The 23,178-nt window shown below is 41.6% G+C and overlaps 1 protein-coding gene across 1 annotated transcript in view; it reads left to right on the top strand.

The window, feature by feature from the left end:
• The window catches only part of RPH3A (rabphilin 3A), a 1,088,002-nt gene that overhangs the window by 963,109 nt on the left and 101,715 nt on the right, over window positions 1-23,178 (top strand). The window contains exons 16-17 of the mRNA XM_078667417.1: window positions 16,422-16,478; window positions 19,737-19,891. Coding sequence (XP_078523543.1) covers window positions 16,422-16,478; window positions 19,737-19,891 — 212 coding nt within the window. The remainder of the gene's footprint in view (window positions 1-16,421; window positions 16,479-19,736; window positions 19,892-23,178) is intronic.

Raw genomic sequence — 23,178 nt, 5'->3', positions numbered from 1 at the left:
TATCTCTTCAGCTATGAGGAATGATGTTAGTGAGATTAAGGTTAGAGTCTGGGTACTCTGTTTATCCTCCATAAACTGTACAGAAATAATGTCTTTACTTGAAATGCTATTCAGCGAGGGTATGGATTTGAACAGTCGAAGTAGATTGCCTTGATTAAGTATGTCGTGTCTACCTCTAGAGGGAAATTCTGGGGTGAATATAAGTTTCTCGCAGGTTTTTGGACTATGTAGAATAGCGGCCTCCTTTTTCACAATTTGTTTTTTTGTGTAGCTGATTGTTTTATTCCCGTCCCTTGCCATAATCCGCAGATGGTCCCTTTCAGGTGTTATTTCAGGACTGGTTTCTACCCTCCGTACTGTGAGGACCCTTTCCTGTTTTGACTCGTCCTCCGTGGCAGCTTTATTGTGGGAAGCAATCCTAATTTCAGACAGTTTGGTAGGCATAGTCCCATTCCTTTTGTCACAGTTGGAAATTATAGGCTCTATTACTTCTTTGTTTTGAATTTCTTCCTGAATAGGTCCTATTTTCACATTGTCTAGTATACTATTTGTTACTTGAATTTCCCATGATCTATCGTCTTCCCGTACCGTGCCTAATGTTAGTCAATACCTTTTACTCACTAAAACTATATGCATATTATATTTATTTATAGGGCTCTCAGGCAGCCCTCTTCATCCATTGGTCCGTTGTTGTCTTATTCACATTTGTATTCCACCCACTACAGCATATAGCATGAGACAGTGGGACCACCCACTTCAGCCAGTGACTAACTCCACTGTGAGTGACAGCATTCTGTCTATTCACAATGATCACATCCCCACACAAAATAGTTCCCTTCAGTGCCAGGACTTCAAGGCCAATGTGTTCTTTTTGAACAAATGGTCTTTTTTGCTCTTAGCCATAGTTTTATTGACAAGGGCTCAGCAGTTTCTCTAATAATAATCCTTTTACAAAAACTATAGCTAAACAAAACGAGCATTGGCAAAGCCAAAAGGCCTACTGTCCACACCAGCCATATTGGCTTTTTGCTAGGTCTCCCTATAGTACTTCTGTGACAGAGTTCATGCATGCTGGGATCTAATAAGGGCCAACTAAGACACTGGGTTTCTAGGGAGCAGTACCCCCGAGAGGCCCACCTTCTGGCAGCACCGACTCTATGAGTTGATGCAAAACAGAGGATCAGAGTGGCCAGGCAAGGGGGAGGGCATTAGGAATGATAGAATCAGAGGAATTCCATTAATGGTGGTGCCTTAGTAGAATACTTCTTCTTGTAGTCGTTTTTGCAGAGTGAGTTTTTTCATCATACCCCCTTTGGGTAAAAGAGTAACAGGGAATTGTCTACACTACCAGCTTTACCCTTGGCTTACAGGTTCTGTATCCAACAAAATTAGAAGCTAGAGTGGGAATCTGTACCAAAAGCATCCTCAGCTCAGACTGACCAATTACAATAAAGCCACGGAAAACACACTTTATTTCTCATATAGGGGGCCCCAATCACTTTGGTTTTCTTTTTGTGGGGATTTTTGTCCTAGTTCTCTTCTAGAGACAACTTCTATGTGTGAGGCCCAGTGCCCAGAGAACATTGCATCAATCCACCTAGAGATTGTGTGAAAAAATATATAGGAAGTGCCTCACATAAGTAACCAACCAGGAACTATTTGGCTGTTTCTCAGCAATTTGCTAACTGTATCATCATTAACAATGTTCCTGTAAATGATGGAGGAACCAACACCCAGACTAAATCTAAAGAATATTGTGCGTGTGTATGTCTCTATCAGGTATGTTGCACATCTTGTGACCTCCCTAGGTCCTCATAAAGGAAGGAGAAAATTATTCCTGACAAAAAGGATTAAACATGAGTTATGTGTGGCATTTAGAAACTGTCTGTATTTTCATGCCCACATATAAATGTGAGTCAAACAAACATATAAATGTGAGTCATCTGTGTTTGTACTAGTCCCAGAAATCCTTCAGATTTTATAGTCCCAATAATCGGTTCTTGCTGTATTATTGGTGGTGCTTCCATACTTTGTTGGTTTGGCTGAAAAAGACATTGGGAACGTGCATCCTCCTTGTTGGAAGTTTCAGGATGGAAAGTGATCACAAAATTAAACTCTGCAAAGAACTATGTCCAACAAAGATGTCTGGGGAATGAGGTTCGAAGCACAATGTGAGAATTTTAGTTTTTGACGATCAGGGTAAACAGTGATGGGGAATTTAGCATGTAGCAGGTAGTGCTGTCATCCTTTGAAAGTCAAGCAGATAGCTGGTAGCTCCTTTTCTGCTATGGTGTAGTGGGTTTCAGGTGGTAAAGGCAGTAAATAGGCAGTTGGATGAAGTTGTCCTGTATGTGTAGCTCTCTGGGAAAGTATCGCCCCGTTGGTATTACCTGACGCATCTGCTTTGATGATAAAAGGTTGTGAAGTGTAGGGATGTCTCAGGTTTGGGCGGTGGTGAATACCCTTTTAACCTCCTGGAAGGCATGATCAGTTTCCTGAGCCACTGGAATTTGATCCCCTTTTGTAGTAGGCTGGTGATTAGAGTTACCTTGGTAGAGAAAGGGTTACAAAAATGGCAATCAAATATGCAAAACCAAGAAAAATTTGAATATTCTAAATGTTTATGAGTCTTGGCCATTCAAGTATGGTTTGGATTTTCTGCTTGACCGTAGAGAGTCCTTTATTTCTCAAGATAAAGCCAAGGAATTTCTACCTGAGTGGTATGAACCTCGCATTTCAAGACGTGCCAAGTCCATTTTCATGTGCTCAATATGTTCTCGTAGGATAAATTAATAAGAATATCATCAATGAAGTATATTACACACCCATCCAGGTATACGTGGAGCATGTAATTGAAAAAAAATTGGAATGCCAATGGGATGTGGCACAGCCCGAATGGCAGTACACAATATTCAAACAGGCCATAGCTAGTGTGGAATGCCATTTTCCACTCATTCCAATGTGAGTTTGAAGCCAGTTGTACGCTCCAAGTAAGTCTAATTTAGTGTATATGTTGCCCATTTTTACTTGGCATAATGAGATGGGGATGAGTGGCAAGCAAAGGATACTTGTTCTTAACAGTTCTGTTATTAAGGGCATGGTAATCCATGTAGAGCATTTACTCACTGTTGCCTTTGAGGACATAAAATAGAGGGGAAGCTGCAGGGTATTTAGATGGTCTTATGCAGCCATTCTGGAAATATTTGTGTAGATATTGGTGCAGGTATTGATTTTCTTGCTCCATTAGATCGTAGATTCTCCTAGATGGGATTCTGGTCGCCAGAAGAAGGTCAACCTGAGCTTTTCATAGGACCAATGTAGAGGTAATGTCCCAGCGCATAATGCATTGAAAATATCCTTGACGGCTTCATATTCACTGGATAATTGAGTATCTTGTTCGGCTTTGGTATCCATCCAACTCAACCAATGGAACCTGTTCTAGTCATGATTTTAAACAGACTTGGGGACACCAATCAGGGAGAAACATTATATTTCATTTAGCTTAATAAATAGTAGGATTGTGCTTTGTTAACCAAGGCACAGATGTATCTATCTGTGTAGACAAGCAAAATGTGATCTGTGTAGACAAGCAACTTGAATGATCTCCATATTTGATCCTATATATATTATTGTCCAATTGCTCAAAGCTTTGGAGGTTCCACTCACAACTGATGTGAGCCTTTCGGTTCTGTAAAGCAGGAAAACCAGCAGCAGCATTTCCGGGCTTTTTATTTCCTTTGTGCAACGCGTTTCAAGGCTATGGCCCCTTCATCTGGCAGCTGAAAAGATGCGGCATGGATTTCCTAAACTGCATGCCTCATTTTATATGTATACCAATTAGTGGGCTCACGCTTACTTGTGTTGGCCTTTTCTGCTGGTAAATGCAGGCTTGTTAGGAAGTTTGTTGTTCCCCACAGTGGGTTCCGATGCCACATCAACATTTAGTTAACTCTTCAATTATTTAAAAAAAACCTATAGTAGGCCCCTTTCCATGTTGGCTGGTCAGTATTTTCCTCATCAGCTGTGCTGACTGCGGTTTTGGCAAGGTTCCACTCCCGCGCAGCCTTTCAAAACTTGAAATGACGCAGCCTTCCGCGGCAGAGCAGTAATATATATATGTATATGTATATGTATATATATGTATATTTTCTTTTAAGCTCGCGCCTAGACACCCTCTGGTATTAGATTTGCTTACAAATTTCATTTTCATTTAATTTCTTTGCATCCATTTAGGCACAGACAATTGATGACCATCCACTCGTGTACTTGAGTGAGGGGAAGTTTAGTGTGATGATTTTGTTTGCCTTATTTTACCATATTGTTTACATATTGTCACATGTTTTAGGGACATCCTTGGGTTCCCTGTAGAAAACATTTGAGCTGCTTTAGATTTTTGGCAAAATAGTCAAACATATGGGTATGGGGTTCATATTGTTTCCAAGTTGTTCTCCTGCTGTCAATGAGAAAGGTGATTATCTAGTTCTGGCATGTGTTTTTTCTTACAGCTATTGTGTTGTCTATATTTTATCAAATAGTTACTTGGATTTTGCAGAATTACATGTGTTTTCATGGTTTTTAGTTTAGTTTCCATCAAATTTCTATGCAGTTATTGCTATCTTGAAAAGTTGGTAAATAGAATATATATGTAGATAGATAGATTGATAAATCTGGTTAAACTTGCTTTTGTTTAAGTGCTCTCTATGGATTTTTAGGGGTTGTATGACATTACAACGCGGGCTTTTACCCTGACGCTGTTTTTACAACGCAAGTCGTTACAACGACTTGCACTGTAAGCGCTGGATAGTGGAATAGTTTAATTTTCTATTCCAACTGCAGCCCACGTTACAGGAGGGAAGGTGTTGGATTAGAAAATTAAACTATTCATTTTCCAACAGCGCTCTCCAGCGCAAGTCGTTGAAACGAATTGCGTTGTAAAAGCAGCGTCGTAATGGCAGCGCGTGGTAATGCCCGCGTTGTGATGGCTGCTCACCATTTTTAGGTCTAGTGTTAGCCAAGACATTCTGATTTGATTAAAATACGTATGTATAATATTCTTACTTTAGGGGTTTTGAGCTAGCCCTCTTCATCCATTGGTTAGTTATGGCATTCACTTTTTTCTTCCCCCCGCCACAGCATAAGGCAATGAGTCAGCCACTGGCTACAATCCTTACGAGTGATGACATTTTGCTTGTGCACTGTTTATATACAATAGCTTACAATATTGTCCTTTTCTGTGTTGGAAACTACAGGGCTGATTTCCACTGTTTTAAATTGTCGTATATATTTTTATGCAGGGTTTATATTTTTTCAAGCGTCTGCTAGCTTCCCAGACAGTGCTTCCAGGCCTCAATGTGGTCTGTAGTTCCCATGCAGGAGGTAGTACATACACTTTAGTTGTTTTAATGGGTTTTATTTCCATTGAAATATGACTGGAGAAGTGTGGCTCACTGGTTAGATGAGGCAGACCTGGAAGCAGAGGTCAGCCCAGGACCAGGGTTCAATTCCCGGCTCGGCGGGGTCTTGAGTCCTAAAATGTCCATGGACTTGACAATTCTCGCTCCGGTGCCTACTCGATTCACGGGTTCACACTCTGTGACTCTGGGCAATAGCTTGCTTAATCTCCACAACGGCCCCTCGTGGCAGGATACCTGGCTTTCACCTTGCGGGTACCCTGCCGGGGTTATCTCACAGGGGAATACCAGGACGGGTTCCCTAAGCAAGCGCTTAAAAACCGCTCGGTGATTTGCGCTATATAAATTCCTGTACATTTACATGTGTGCAAGCAGAAGGCTCTATTTTTGAATGGGCTCCCATCTCATTTAAAGCTGGCTTTCTGTGTTCATGCATTTGCACGTTTAACAAAAATAGGAGTACGAAGTCCCTTGGTGAAATGATTAATCACACAGAGAATGTCATAGCTAGTAAAGTCTGACAAAATGTTACAGGAGGTCAAGGAGGGGAATTCCTCCTTTCGGAACTAGGGCTCTCACACACCCATTCTGATATATGCATTTGCACGCCCATGCATGTGAAGCCTTTCTAGAATGGGCTTTGATTCTACGTAAATATCCCCGCTCATGTGTGCACGTCAACATACGAGCAGCCAAAAATAGCTTTATTATAAAAATATTCAAAGACATCTATCTCTGTGTGGGCACACAAAGGCAGCCAATTCATTTGGGGGGGGAGGGGAGGGTTGTGATAAAGATTTACATAATATTAAAAAGCAAGCATTGCCAAAGCCAATAGGTTGGCAATCATTACCAGCCCCAATAATTATTTCTGTGCTTGTTTTAAATGTAGTAGAGTTAACTGTGGAGACTTGACTTATTTGTGAAAAACTAAAGTCTTCTGTATTGTAAAGAGGATGTCTGGCTGAGATAGAGATGGCAGTTGGGTGGTAGCAGCTTGGTATATGGTTCGTTCTGTGTAGTAAAACATCTGCATGGCAGGACGGAGCTAGTGCCCCTAAATGAGCAGTCACATGCTGAGCGAGAACTAGGTGGCACAGGAAGCTCTTGCGGGACATGTGTTGAACCTGTGCACGTTAGTGCACTTAGCAGAGGTGTTTCAGATGCATTATGCATAGCATCATACCATAGGCTGAGACAGCACTCGAGAAGTGCCTACACATTGGTTTTCTTTTCCTTTGTCTCATGAAACCTGTTAAGCTTCTGCGGCTGAAGAGGGCAAGAGATTGTCATTCCAGTTATGTTTCAGTGCCTTCCTGTTATGTTCAAGTGCTCAAACCCCCATTTGGACTCTCATTATTCTAGGCAGTAAAGCAATTTCAGCGTGCTCCTTTGTTTTAGTGCAGTGTTAGTTTTAGCCCAGTACAAATGGGTACTTGCATCTGCAGCTGAAAGGCCATACCCTCGACCCACACTGGACTGTTTAACCACACATTGTCTCTAGAATAAAAGGTACAAAATCACACATTTAATTTAGCTATGCTTTGCACAAATTGCCAATTGGCTCAGTGATGTGATGCCATCAGCTAGGCTTCACTTGTCAGCTGACATATTACACTCTGGGGAATGTAATTTTTCTTTTTCTGCCATCACTATGGGATCATAAACACAAGTGAAGTATCCTTGGGTAAGAAGTCAGAACTGGCTGAAGGTGTCTCGTACCAGAGTCAATTGCACTTTATTCGATTATTTTAAAATCATAAAAGTATGCTATACATTCATTTTTGATCAAACACAATTTTTTTTTAAAAATATTAATAAAAAGTTATTAAAAGCAGGGATTCAATATGTACACGTCTTCAGCGGTGTTCAAGGTAACTATACAACGAAATTATTTACAATTCCATAATTTTTAGAACCACTGCGAATTGTGCAAATCTATCAAAATTTTACAAAATTTTATACATTGAAATTGCTACAGATCTATTTACAGTACTATTTACAATCATTCTATATCCATTTTACATCCAGGGGAAATGTGCAAACCTTGCGAGATTCATAAAGTAGTTTTTGCTAAAGGTCAGGTATTGAAAAACTAGTTGCCTAGAAATATTTCGATCAATCGTCAATTTCCATATTATAGGGCACAAGTTGGCCGAACTCTCTTTTGCCTGGACCGAATTGACATTATCAGGAAATTGGCTACCCCATACATTACTAGTGGTGACTCCATTAGCTGCAGGAACAATAAAGCCGGTTTAACTTGGATAAACTCTTGATCTTTCAGTATTGGCTTGATAAACTTCTCCCTGCCACTCTTAAAGAAGGGACAAAAGAACACAAAATGCAATAAATCCTGGTCAGAAAAATCATCACATTTGCAGGGAGCATTCTCGTGAGGCTTACACCACTTATCATATTCACCCAGCAGAAAGTGAGCTTGATTAAAGTGAAATTTTGTAAGGAGCCACCGATGGTATGGTTTATTAACTATCGTCAAGTATGGTTGAATAGATAACGATGTAATCATCATATAGTGAGACCTTACAGTTGGCTTCATTATTTCGCTTAACTCTCTTTCTGCTTCCCTTTTCTTTATAAAGTGGATCTTGACCCATTTGATGTCTTCTCCTATTAGGCCTTCAGGTTTTGTATATAGATCAGGGCGGCCCAAATATCCTGCAGTTGTTTTGATATATGTTAGCCACCCGATCGCAGCTACATTGTCCCGCCCCATACAATCCCTAATGATCTTATGATTTAAAGTTAAGTCGGGATTAAGCCATGTTTTAATCCATGACAAGAGTGGGGCCATGGACAGCGTGTCTTCAATATACCCCAACCTCAATTCCATATGGATTGCGAAGGCTGGAGTAGATTGGGGAAGGCCCATAAGGGATCGCAAGAATATATTCTCCTCTTTTTGTATATGAGCCATGTTTTTAAAACCCCATATCGAGGCCCCGTACCTGGCAATGGCCAGGGTTTTGGGTCTATAGATGGACAATATAGCCTCGGCCGGTTTGCCACCCAGTCGTTTTGCGAAACCCAGGATAGCGGCCGCCGATCTCTTTACTGCCACTGCTTTGCTCGAGATTTGTGGTGCCCACGTCCCTTTCTCATCAAACACCACTCCTAGGTAGGTGAAAACTTTGACTTTGGAAAGCACAGAGCCATTACAGGAGAGGGGTTTAATACTATTCTTGCGTTTGCCCACTGCCATTACATGTGATTTCTCTATGTTTACTAATAGATCCAGGTCTTGCATAAAAGCCCCAAAGGTATTTAATAGATGTTGTAAGCCATTTGGGGTTCTCGACAACAATACCGTATCATCGGCATATAATAGGACCGGCATCAAGGAGCCACCCATACGCGGTACATCAGTAGAGGCCGCTTCCAGGGATTTTCCTAATGAATTAATATAAAGGGAAAAAAGCATGGGGGCCAAGATGCACCCTTGGCGCACCCCCCTTCCTGATTTAAAATATGCTGTACAATTACCCTCTTGAGACATGCGAATAGTCGCCCTCAGATCACTATGGAGTTGCGCCAAAAAATTCACAAGTGCTCGATCCAGTCCCCTTTCAAGGAGTATTGTCCACAGCTTTGACCTATTAACTAGGTCAAAGGCTGTGGACAAGTCCATGAATGCCAGGTACATCATCCCCTTTGATGCTACTGTATATTTGCTCAGAGTAAGATGTAAATTTAGGCATTGATCTTCAGTGCCTCTGCCAGATCGAAAGCCATACTGAGCCTCACACAGAATATCTTTATTAGTGGCCCAGGCTGAGATTCTTTCTAGTATAACCTTACCTAAGATTTTAAAAGAAGAATCTAACAGAGATATGGGTCTATAGCATCTTGGGTCCCCCCTTTGACCCTTCTTAAAAATGGGGATTATAATGGATTGTGACCAGGTTGTTGGGGCTCTTGTCTTATCAATACTAACTACATTAAAGACGTTAGCGAGGACCACTGACCACATACCCGAGTTTGCTTTAAACATGTCGGCTGGTACTCCATCTGGGCCAGGGGGCTTCTGGCCCGCCGTGTCCTCAATTGCCTTCTGAACCTCTTTTATAGAAAATCCAGGTAGAATGTCATGCGTGTTAATCACAATTGGGTCTATGGGGCCTAGCTCGAGGTTACTGCCATAAATCTTTTGGAAATGATCCAACCCGTCATGTTCGGGGATATTTACCTCTAGTGGCGCATTTTCTTTCCCATTAAATAAGGGAGTGTTAACAATGGTCCAGAATTTAGCGCTATCCCTCAGAGTAGCCTTCTCGTACAAGTCATCCCATGCCTGTCTTTGTTATTTCATTTTTTCTCCTTAAAATATTCAAATTATACTTTTTCCTAAGCCTGACCACCTCTAGTCCATCTCGGGGTATCTTTTTCAATGCTTTATGTAATTCTCTATGGGTTTTGGTGCATTCGTTATCAAACCACCCCTTTACCTTTTTCTCCCTACTTTTCGATTTGCATTTTAAATCATCCGCTACTTGGCGGCAGATGGTTTCGAATGACAAAATTATATTCCCCTCAAATTTAAGTGGTTCCCTACATATATTTATTTCTTTACCCACTTTTAGATTTAAGGAATAAAAAAAATCCTCTGGGATGATTTTGCTCCATTTAACCCGTCTCCCCTGGTCCCTAGCAGTTAAGTCTGTAGGTATTTCTGCTTTGGTTATTTTATTAAATAAAAACAGGTTGTTGTTTTCTACTTCTAACACAACAGGATTATGATCACTGAATGTAGTATGAATAGCATTATAAAAGATAACATTATGTAACATGCCCGGAGAGATGAATATATAATCAATAATAGTGTTACTGTCCCTAGCACTGTAAGTTGGGACCCTTTCATTGATATCGAAGAACTCTGGTTCAAATAAATCATTCTCAAGAAGAAGTTCTTCTAGGGCAGACCCCTTTGCAGAATGTTCAAAGTGTGAAAGTGGCATCATATCTATATTTGCAATATCTTTTAACTGGCAGTTCTGTTGACATAAATGTATGTTAAAATCCTCCATCAGGGTGAAATATACAAAAGTGGTTTGACCCTCTTTATAATTACACAAAAACTCTGTCAGGGAGTTGATGTTTTCATTTACAGCTATGCTTTGTATGGCATTATAAAAGTTAATATAAACACATTTAGAATTGTTAGACATTGTAACTTCCAAAACTAGATAGTTTTGGGATGGTGTGTTTAATACTTTTACAGTGCCCCTCACATTGACTGATATTAGAAACAGCAACCCTCCTTTATTTCGACCTGAGCTCGATGTCTGGGCAGCTAAAAAATAAGATGTATATCCATCTAACCAGAAATCACAATCCCTATCCCACGTTTCCTGTAGGGCCACCACATCATATTCTTTTAACAAATCCAACCATCTTGTATCACCCCTTTTAGAGCGTAGGCCTGCGATGTTCCAGCTCATCATTTTCCCAATATTACCCTTTTCATCTCCAGTAGGCAAAGTGGGTCGTAACTGGTTTAGGGTACTACCACTGGCAGTCAGTCAATCGTTTTCCTCTAGATTTGATAGGGCAGAAAACCTGTTAGTTAACACCAGACTATTCCTTAGTTCGCTTCCATGATTATCACAGGTTTTTGGTAACAAGCTTGTTATTTGCGTAGCCCAGGAGCTAGGACAGGGGGTATGACTGAGGATAGCATTCCGATTAACCCTACCTGGTGGCGACTTATGTTGTACAGGTCGTGGATAAAAGAAACCTAAGGGTACCGCTCTAATCCTGTCTTCTTTTACCTCAGTAGCATCCCAAAATAAACGCAAAGCCTCATGGGGTCTATTAAAGTTAACAATCATGCAATCACCAGCAAATTTCTTGCCTGAAAACCCCACCCAGTCAACCCGTCTACCCGTCTGAATGCACTCTGAAATATTATTTGGGCCTGTGCAATTCGCGTCACACCAAGTCTTGATATTGTCTAACTGTGTACCATTTGACTCAAATTCACCCGGTTTTAATACAGGTACGTTCACCAAAACAGCAACATAAGGTGTAGCTTCCGGTGGAAGGTGAACTGGTGGTCTGTGACGCTGTCTCCTAGGCCCTGATGAGTTAGGCTCATCAATTAGCGATGCCATAGGCTTAGCCTGGGGAAGACAGGTTTTGCTTATCAACTGCGCCCTAGATGTTGTGCTATTATCCTTTTGCCTATTTGCACAACCCTTGGGGCCTTGAGGCGGTGCGATTGGGATCAAAGAGCCTGATGGTACAGTATTCCCCAGATCCATAGAGTCAGTGCGTGTAGCACAATGTCCCCCGGGGCTCACGGGCGCTGTGTGTTTTGTAGCGCCTCCGGGCGCTCTGCTGACGCGTGTCAGGCGCGCCGCTCCCGAGGCTGCTGAGGCTGCTGGGGATTGAAGGCGGGAGGGAGTCTCCCGGTGTGCCAAGCTCCTGCCGTTTCCCTCACGGCGTGTTGCAGCGCCAAGAGCCGATGCCCCTGCGCTGAGTCAGTGCGTGTAGCACAATGTCCCCTCTCGTACCAAATAGTTCTCCTTGGCAACTATATTTTTTAATTTTACAAAGTGCTTAAGTCCTTTTCGTAAAGTTAGCTTGCTTCCCATGCTTTGTAAGGGTTCCCATTTGCATTATACATTTAAATGAGCTTTGGCAATGCCAATAGTTTTCTCCTTTGTGTAGTAAAAAGGTGTTTAAGATTTGATCAATACTCAACACAGACAAAAAGTGAGAAGCATCAGTGTAAAATGTTCTAATAAAAAGAAAAGGCATGTGATGAGTGGCATCCAGACCGGACTGGGAACCCAAAGCAGGCCTGGCAAATGTTGTCAGACCAACCCCTGTATGTTGCGTAGTGAGGGAGCATAGCGAGCGGACAGGACCACTAGATGAAGTGTTTGGGGGCGTTTTCCCCCCAAGAAAACCTAGTGAAAAAAGTTGTTTTCTACACCACGTTTTTAATTTTTATATTCTATTGCATTTGCTTTTTAAGCATAGTAAATGATGGGCTTACAGTGCACCAGGATACGACTATCTTTATTGTGGTCCTTCAATTGTTCCCTCACTATCACGCTCCAACAGTGCCCCTCGTCTCTTCATAGCCCCTCTTTCACATGTATTTCATTTGTTTTATAGTGCCTCTTGTACCAGATTAGGTTTCAGAGCACTATACATCAAGCATATATAGAGGCAATGAATAATATGTGTGTAAGTCAGTGTATACAAAATATTACATAAGACAAAGGGTACTATGAGGTGTAGGCATTTTTTATAGACCCTTGGGCTGGAGAAGCACACACTCAGGATTGAAAAGATTCAAAATGTACACAGTGGTTAGGGGTTTTGGAAAAGGGGGGTGGTGATGGACAGAGTTTCTGAATGATGCAGAATACTCTTACCAAGTCAAGAGATCATGGTTTTAATCCATCACCGTTTTTTAGCTCAATGCACCATCCCAGCTCAGAACCTGGCTATATGCAAATTAGTATGTTCCTGTCCCAGTGCATGATGGGAACAGGGCAAACCAAACTACCAAGCCAATTCTTATACTGGTAAGGAAACAAGCTTCCGGGGACCGGTTTCTGGCATCACAGCCTTCTTCGGCCCGGCTTGCTTGAATCCTGATGGTACAATGAGCAAGGGACTCACGTCTGAGCATACCCTCCCACACATAGTGTGGATAAACCGATTTTGGAAAAGGGGGGTGGTGATGGACAGAGTTTCTGAATGATGCAGAATACTCTTACCAAGTCAAGAGATCATGGTTTTAATCCATCACCGTTTTTTAGCTCAATGCACCATCCCAGCTCAGAACCTGGCTATATGCAAATTAGTCTGTTCCTGTCCCAGTGCATGATGGGAACAGGGCAAACCAAACTACCAAGCCAATTCTTATACTGGTAAGGAAACAAGCTTCCGGGGACCGGTTTCTGGCATCACAGCCTTCTTCGGCCCGGCTTGCTTGAATCCTGATGGTACAATGAGCAAGGGACTCACGTCTGAGCATACCCTCCCACACATAGTGTGGATAAACCGATTTTGGAAAAGGGGGGTGGTGATGGTATCGGTTTTATCCACACTATGTGTGGGAGGGTATACTCAGACGTGAGTCCCTTGCTCATTGCACCATCAGGATTCAAGCAAGCCGGGCCGAAGAAGGCTGTGATGCCAGAAACCGGTCCCCGGAAGCTTGTTTCCTTCCCAGTATAAGAATTGGCTTGGTAGTTTGGTTTGCCCTGTTCCCATCATGCACTGGGACAGGAACAGACTAATTTGCATATAGCCAGGTTCTGAGCTGGGATGGTGCAGTGAGCTAAAAAACGGTGATGGATTAAAACCATGATCTATTGACTTGGTAAGAGTATTCTGCATCATTCAGAAACTCTGTCCATCACCACCCCCCTTTTCTAAAATCGGTTTTATCCACACTATGTGTGGGAGGGTATACTCAGACGTGAGTCCCTTGCTCATTGCACCATCAGGATTCAAGCAAGCCGGGCCGAAGTAGGCTGTGATGCCAGAAACCGGTCCCCGGAAGCTTGTTTCCTTCCCAGTATAAGAATTGGCTTGGTAGTTTGGTTTGCCCTGTTCCCATCATGCACTGGGACAGGAACAGACTAATTTGCATATAGCCAGGTTCTGAGCTGGGATGGTGCAGTGAGCTAAAAAACGGTGATGGATTTAAACCATGATCTATTGACTTGGTAAGAGTATTCTGCATCATTCAGAAACTCTGTCCATCACCACCCCCCTTTTCCAAAATCGGTTTTATCCACACTATGTGTGGGAGGGTATACTCAGACGTGAGTCCCTTGCTCATTGCACCATCAGGATTCAAGCAAGCCGGGCCGAAGAAGGCTGTGATGCCAGAAACCGGTCCCCGGAAGCTTGTTTCCTTCCCAGTATAAGAATTGGCTTGGTAGTTTGGTTTGCCCTGTTCCCATCATGCACTGGGACAGGAACAGACTAATTTGCATATAGCCAGGTTCTGAGCTGGGATGGTGCAGTGAGCTAAAAAACGGTGATGGATTAAAACCATGATCTATTGACTTGGTAAGAGTATTCTGCATCATTCAGAAACTCTGTCCATCACCACCCCCCTTTTCCAAAATCACAGTGGTTAGGGGTACATTTACTAATAAGAATTTATTTCTACCCAAAAAAACCTTTTTAGCAACATTAGGATGATGAAAGACTTGGAAAAAACATAACTTTCTAACCTATACCATGCAGTTTACATGCAGTTCATAGCTCACTGTGATAGATTACTATTGCAACTTATGAACAAAAGGTTCTCTGTGATAAAAGCAGCAACCCACAGAGCTATGCATATAAAATACACGTATGTGATCTGTGTGGTATATATTCTTTGCAGCAGGCATATTAACCTTCGACGTTACCTTAGATTAGTCAAAACTGCCACTAGACAAAACCCCAGCTCACAGGTTGCAGCAGTGCAATCTTCCCTTCTTAATCGGTACCAGTTAAGCATTATTATGACAAGCTTATCACCCTTACACAACAGGTACAGATTGTGTTGTATTGGTATTTATGTAATGTTTCAGTACCACTAGTGAGGCTTAAAGCACTTTTGAGGCAATAGCAGCAGCAGCTTCCCTTCGCCATAGAACTGGTACAGCATAGCAACAATAGTGCAAGCTTCCCACTCTCACAAAAATGACACAGCTTGGGCAGCAGTGCAATATTTCCTCATTCAAATAGCCAATACAAATCAAGTAGCAGTACAGCTTGGTAACAGCAAACAAGGTTCTCATTTTCACAGAAGGTAGCCGCAGTGCAAGTTTTCTTTCCTGGGAGAACAGAGGAAGAGTTTTGAAAGCGTCTACTGCTCACAAAGCATGTATAGTCAAGGCATCAGTGGCATGTATGTTCTAAACAGATCTATAAAGCAGGTGTGTAATGCACTATACTCAGGGTACATGTGGATGAGTGAGTGAAAATGCAAATGCTACTACCACTCTTTCAGCACCCGCTCTGTCACACTTTCTGCTTCAACTTGCAATGCTAACAGTGATTTTTCTGTCATATCCCGAAAGTCCTACTAAAGTTACTATGAGTTCTGCTGTTACCTCCATAGCTATTTTTGTTATGTCCTGCAGTTTTGCTGCAGTCATTTCCTGTAGATCCAGCTGCTTCCATTCAAAGCTACACTTTTCAATTCACCTTAGATCTCAGGGGTTGGAGATTACCGCTATGCCAGTAGAGAGGCCTTCCCTTCCCTGATGTGAAAAGGGCATTAGTGAGAGGATGGAAACAGCCTTTCAGGGCGACGGGTTTCGTACTAAAATAAAAGTTTCTTGAGTTATAGGATTTTTTCTTGAGTCATTAGATTTTGACCTCAAGCAATACATGAACAGCGGCATCTCTTTTTGTGTTTACAATCTCTGGTGATTGATGCACGTCTTGGTCCCAAATTTCCCCTGACCCTCTTGTGTTGTGAGTTATTTTCAAACTCACACAGGTGACATCAAACCTGTGTGCCACAATTAAGCAAATCGATTTAGAGGCCCTGATGTTGAGCTCAGAAGAAACAATCCTATACAGGATTATAGACTTAAATCAAGGTAGTGATGAATTCAAACATCAATTATACAAAACAACGAGAAAATAGTCACGTCTGAATTAGACAGTTAGATTGGAGCTATTTCCAAATTATCATAACTGTATGAGCTTTCCATTGGCTATAAAGATGGCAAGTGTAATGAAGACAACAGCAATCATAATTGTAATACATGTATTTGCTGTCGCTTTGGAAAATTTATATTTATGGCTGTGCAGCGGGAAAAAATAATAAGACACGTTCCATTTCAATTGGTAAACAATAAGGATTTCTTAACTTGGATCTGTGCCTATAATCTCAAGTGAAATGTGTTGCCCTTTAATTTCTTTTGCACTGTTAATCTTTTTTTAAATGTTATTGATATGCTAATTCAGTCTTTTGAAATTCCTGTTCCAAGTTCACCTTTATGATTATCTTTTCAGATGAAGCGTGCTGGAACCACAGGGTCCTCTCGTGGCATGGCGCTCTACGAAGATGAGGTAAGCGAGCACCTCAGATCACAGGCTCATCTTTGCCTGAACTTCTGTCCTCCTCTCTGGTGCATTATAAAGCATGAACATCCCAGCTTTGCAGTTATTAAAGGCATTCTTCCGCTCTTTCAAGTGCTTGCCTTGTCTGAATTGACACTTTCAATGTGTGGCTCCCTGGGACTGGCAGCGTGGCCAATTAGTGTAGTGAGAGAACCGACTGTAACTCCCAGAGACCCAGGGTCACAAGTTTGAATCCCATTCCTTTAATGCGGGATCTTCTGTAGAGCACTTACTCGTCCTTGTTCCATGGCCTACTCTTACCTTTCATTTCTTTGGTGTTCCTTATGGGACAGTGATCTGGGGATGGTACTTTTTGCATTGATTCTATTCTAGTCACTACTTTACAGTTCCTCAACCCATAACCTCTTCTATCAAAGCTTTATGAGATGCAGCTTATATACGAACGCCAATCTGAGCTAGCAGTTGCTATGCCTGGCTTGCTGTTTAGTAGCTGAACAGTGCATTTGCCACCCGTTTCTCAGAGGTTATGAATACAGCCTCGGGTGGAACCTTAAAGCAGGTTCAAGCTGTTTCATTGCTCTAAATTCTACACTTTGAGCCTAATTCATAAAGCTATCGAGAGCCCTAAATCTGCACTTTAAACTGAAAATGGCTTCATTCATGTGTGCACGTATTTTACAAAACGGATACCTAGCAAATGGATTTACTATTGCAAGATTATACACCATGACTGTACAATTATGCAGTAGTAAACTCCATGCAAGGGCTGGGGAGTGGATGGACTAATATATGGTGTGCCTTGGGAGCATGTGAACACGAACAAACTTGATTTCACGTGGTATTCATGAACTCCTTTATGATCTTTTCCACTCTGTAAACAGTCAAGGATCTAAAACTCAATCAGGATATTGGTTACGGGGGTTGGAAGCCCTACTCCGTCAGCAGCCATAGTCCTTGTCAGGGTGAAGCACAAAAGTCATTAAATTAACCTGTGCTTAAACATCTGGTAGCTTGGTGCTAGCACCCAGGCTTAACTGAGATGCAATGTGTAAAGTATGTATGCATCACGCAAACAAGACTAAAATGAAAACACAACTTGAGAAAAATTCTAAAACGATTTTTATAAATGGAATACATTTTAATACATAAAATTATACCAGGACAACAAAAATACAATCAGAAGCACTGGAGATACTTGGTTTTAAAGTTTTAGGTAGAAATAGTGCCTGTAAGCACAAAGCACCACTTGTGGTTATTTAGTCATGCTAGACCCGGGAAAGTCACAAGTTCAGGCCAGCTGCGATGGAGCACAAGCCTGATACAGGACCAGGTTAATCCCGCTGAAAAAGGTACCTTTTTAATGTATGGAGTGAAAAGTTCAGTTCCCAGTGGAGGAGACCGCGAAGAGCAGGGTGAGCATCGCTTATGGTCGTTATTGAAGTGTCAAGACCAGGCCAGGTGACACGTACTGTCATAGCTGTAGCACAAAGAGCGGGTTAGGCATTGTGGATAGTTGTTGCTGGAGTTTCGTGTTGGCGGTCACCGTGGGCTGTCGTTGCTGTAGTTTGAAGTGCAGATCATACATAGCAGATTGTCGCTGGTGGTTGCTGTAAGGCAAAGTCAGGTTCATCAGAACTTCAAGTTGTCTGGGGACATAGGGAGAAGAGTCGTGGCACAAATGCACCTGTTATGGGTCACTTAGAGCCCAAAACTTAAGGACTTTTAGTAGTTCACTCTTATGCCAGCCAGGGGTCTAGGACCTGGAGAGACACCTCTTGGAGATCAGGGATTCACTCTAGCAGAGGCCAGCAAGGCATAACTCTAAAACTGTAATCAGCAGTTAACCTCTAAGGACTGTTGGGTTTTTTGGACCTGCACAGACCTCTCATTCCTCTTTTTATTATTGGAAGATCTGAAAACCAACTGGTCATCAGGTTCGAACCCATGATATTTACCATGTTTTGTGAAAACCTTCTGGTCTTTGCTACAGTAGATGAATGGAGGAAATGTACTCATTGAGAAGAGGTCTCGTGGGTGAGAGCTATTGCTTTTTATGAAAGATAGAAATACATTCCATCCTGTACGTAGCCATATTATTTAAAATGTATGATATATTGCACTGCCTGTACGGTAAAAAACATAGGGCCAGATATTATCAATATTGTGAATAGCGATATCTAGTTGGGATTCTCATAGAGTTTCATTTAGTGATTTGAGTGGGTCACACGTTGACCTACCTCATGAATATTAATGAGGTAGGTCACAATTTGCTACCCATTAGGAATGGCTAAAATCACAGGGATGGTGGACTGCTGGGGTCAGCAGACCACCATGTCTGTGATTGCTTTTAAATAAAGCAATATTTTTTTAATGCAGCCCAATTTACTTAAAGGAAAATAGGTTGCGTTTAAAAAAGAAAATCAAAAAAATTACTTCTCATTTTTTAAGAGCAGGCAGTGATCCGTGGGACCATTGCCTGCTCTTAAAAATGATTTTATAAACATTCACAAAGTGGAAGGGGTCCCTTGGGGACCCCTTCTCGTTTGCGAATGGATTACCAACTACTTTAAGTAGGTGGTAAAATGTGAATGTTTAGCGGCCACATTTCGGTTGCTAAACATTCTTGCATACCACTGCGATTCGGTATTAAGAAGGGAGGCCCTAAATACGCCCCTCTCTAAAACAGAATTGGTATGCATTCACAATTCCAAACTGCGATTTGGTAACATGTTACTGAATCACAATTTGGGAATAATACATACCAAAATACATTTACTGGTCGCAAATGGCCCGATTATGCTGGATACATGATCTGGCCCAGTTTCATGCACTTAGCTTACCAACCTCACAAAAACAAAAGGCTGTGTTGCCCTTACTGGAATTTTAGCTCATGATTTTTAGATGTCAGCAGTGACTCAATGACTCGTTTGTTGACCAATTATCGTACCTGCATTAACTTAGGGATCCTGCTGAATACTACACTCCTCAATTCTTTACTTTTCCAATTTGCTTACAATAAAACAAAATTGATTACAGAATTATCAGTTACATTTCTTATACTTTGCATTTCCTCCATGAATATGTATTTGGTTTTAATCTTGAATGAATGTTACCTGCTTAACATATGTATTGAATGATACACTGTGTGAAGCTCATGCATCTAGTTTTAGCACATTCTGGATGCCTTCCACCTCACAAGCTTGTGATTTCCCTTCTAGTTCCTCATTAGTATCCTTCTTTCCACAGACGGCAGACCGTGGTGGCGATGTGGAGGAACGCGGGAAGATTCTCCTGTCACTCATGTACAGCACACAGCAGGGAGGCCTCATTATTGGAGTCGTACGCTGTGTTCACTTAGCAGCTATGGATGCCAACGGCTACTCTGACCCCTTTGTAAAACTGTGAGTTAATATTATGGACCGCCTTTACACAGTCAGTGGTTACTCTGAGAATTTGTTGTGGACCTGTCAATCTTGGACGTACACAGACCACCTAATCCATCAAACTTAATTATGCACAAGTCTACGTACAGAAAACATTTTTAGCAGCAACTATTTTAACAAAATAACTCAATGAATATTAAGAGTGCAATTGTATTTTCTTCCAATCGTGTGACACTGCGGTTTAATGAAAGCTGAAGCCAGTAGGGAGGCACTGACCTCTGAGCGCCATCCCACCCACCACCACCACCTGCTCTTCCTATCTCTCTTTTTATATCAATGGTGTACCTAGCATGATTGACATTTAAAACATTTGCAAGCAACAGTCAATGCTTTTTCTTTACATCACTTGGTGACACTAACTTTCTTTACTTTAACACAATTGATTGTAAGTGGCAGTAAGGCCTTGACATATGCAACTTCCACATTTGTGATTAAATGACTCGTATTAAGTAAAAGCGAAGTAATTTGCCTGTTGAGTTAGTGAGAATGGCTGATTCTGATAGAAAGTCAGAGGCCTATTCAAAAAGGCAGTTTGAAGAATGGAAGAAGTACTCCTATAGTAATCTTTTACTTATACTTATCCTTATATATCTTGGTGAATGGGCCCCAAGACATCTAAAATGGGAATAGTCTAGAAATACCTATATGCAATTAGTAGAAATAGAAAGGAATGTGCTCTCACCTCACTTTTACTTAAGGAGTTGGACGATTTGGTGCCGATTTGGAAAAGTATGAGTGCATATGTAAATCATTATACCTGTAGTACTACTATAGTACTTCATAAATGCTTCCTCTACTCATAAATGCTTTTGTGAATCAGCCCCATAGTAATTAACGGTGTGCAAATGTCACAAGTGATTAATATCCGACTCCTGTTATTGTTATTGTTATGTACGGGGCCCTAAGCCATCCATTATTGTGAGCATGCTTTTGAAAGTGCTGTTCCCAACTGCAGTTACGTCACAGTAGTAAAAAAATAATAATGCTGATTTCCCACTGCCGGGATATCACAATGCTGAGACCTGGAGCCTTCATCATTCAGTCCATGTTTATTTGTATTAAAAGTCACGTTCAAAAAGTCTGTTCTCAATAGTGGACGGATTTCGAACACATATATAACACGGAGCTGCAGATGGGTAACTGTGAACAATGGGAGCTGTTTTCACGTAGCCGTTCTGAATTGTCTATATGATGTCTCTCAGAACCCTCTCAGTGAGAAACAGCCCTTTATCCACAATTACCCATCTCTAGTTCTATATGTTATATATGCTATGTTATGTCTCTAACTAAGCATCACTAGCTTGAACATCAGATTCAAAATCTAAATTTTACTACTTCGACGTATCAAAAGTGGGAAACAAAATTTGCTTCCCGCTGTTGATTCCTCATAAGGGAATTTCAGGTTTCTCTTTGAACCTCTGTGCGAGCCTGTCATGGCAGTGCTCTCTGCCAGCCGCGGCCCGTAGAGGGAGTCACGGTGAGGCATTAAGGCGGGAGGGGGTGCTAAAACCCGGAATATAGATAATTGGAGGTAAGTAAACAATGTAATAAATAAAACGAATTTCGTAGCGCGCCCTGCATCGCAAAATGCGAGGCAGGGCGCGCTAATAAATAAAACGAATTTCGTAGCGCGCCCTGCATCGCAAAATGCGAGGCAGGGCTAGCTACGAAATTTGTTTTATTAATTAAATGATTTACTTACCTCCAATTATCCATATTCCGGTTTTCAGCATCCCCACCGTGCCCCTCCCGCGCCCCGCCTTCCTGTCCCACCGTAACTCCCTCCACGGGCCGTGGCTACTCTCTGCTATGATGGAGAGCGGTGAGCACAGCTTTGGGAGAGAAAAGGAGGAAATGCACAGAAGACCATGTCGTAGGATGGCAGATTGCTATGTTTTTTTTATTTGGAATAGGGAAGATATGCCTTGTTATGTATGGCTCCCCCATTATTCTGCTGGGTAGTATTTGGAATCCTGGCCAGATGATTTTGGGGGTCATACATAGCTGAGTAATATTATAAACAGCTCAATCTTCTCTCTTGTTATCTCTTCTTGTTGTCTATTTGATGCCACTCAGAACGTGAGTGAAAAACATCCCCGTTATTCACTATTACCCACCTATAATTATATATATCATTTTGTCAATTACCTCATTTTATTTCAGGAAATTTGATAATCTCAGATTTCCTTTTCATCTTTTTCATTGCTGAATTTTTGGGATCATCTGACTCCTCTCTTAATTTACCAGTTTAGCCTACCTTGTGCTGCTCCCCTTGTTTGTGTAATTGCGAGGGTCCCATACTTGCCTTCCATTTACCTTACCCTTTTCTGTCAAAATGAACCCTTGCCTTAAACTATGCCATGTTCTTAATAAAGATGAATAAGTATCTACCTGATCCCTTACCAATTTTGTGTGTTTTCAATGTTTTTGTTTCCCCATATTTTTTTATTACGACTTTTGCATTCTGAGAATAATTGACCCAAAAAAAGGCAAATCTCCTCAGATCCTTGAAACAATTCTTAGAAGAAATTGTAATTTTTCATTTTCACTAAAGTGACAATGCATAATTTCATTACTAATATTATTATGTAACCTTTAAGTATACCAAAATTGCAAGCTTCTCTCAGAGAATCTCAATACACATTCAGAAGACTTTAGTGAAACCCAAGATTTAGGGAAATAAGCATTGGTAAAGTAAATAGGTCTCGCCTGTGGGTCAAAATGACTCTGTCAGTGCTTTTTATCAAAATTGTATAGAGTCAGTAAAAATCCCTTAAAAAACAACAAATGGGCCAGTGACACAGCCAGTGTTGTAGGCTGTGTCATTGGTAGGCATATGCTTATGTCACCACACATGCTTGTGCCTACAGAACGACGTGGCTGCAATTTTCTTTCACTTTTTGTTGACCAGTTCAAGATGGTGAGAGCCAAACAGACCAGTCAATAAAAAAATAAATTTTTAGTGCACTAAAGTACTTAAGGGGAGAGTGAGTACTAATCTGCTGCCTCGCCCTCCCCCCAAAAATATATATGTAGGTTTACCAAAGAATGGAGGGGAAACTGATAGTGTGCAGGTAGTGGGTGGGCAGATAAGTTAAACTTGAAGCCGGGGAAGGAGATAGCAATATGAGTGGGAAATCAACATGGAGCACAGTGTGTGGAGCGGAAGCACATTAGGGTGAGGGGAGAAGCTCACAGTAGAGTGCAACACACAGCAGGTGAGGGCAGGGGAAAGAAGCAAAAGA

The sequence above is a fragment of the Lissotriton helveticus genome, chromosome 11 (assembly GCF_964261635.1).
Source record: "Lissotriton helveticus chromosome 11, aLisHel1.1, whole genome shotgun sequence".
Taxonomy (NCBI): domain Eukaryota; kingdom Metazoa; phylum Chordata; class Amphibia; order Caudata; family Salamandridae; genus Lissotriton; species Lissotriton helveticus.
This window is presented reverse-complemented; position numbering and strand designations above follow the sequence as displayed.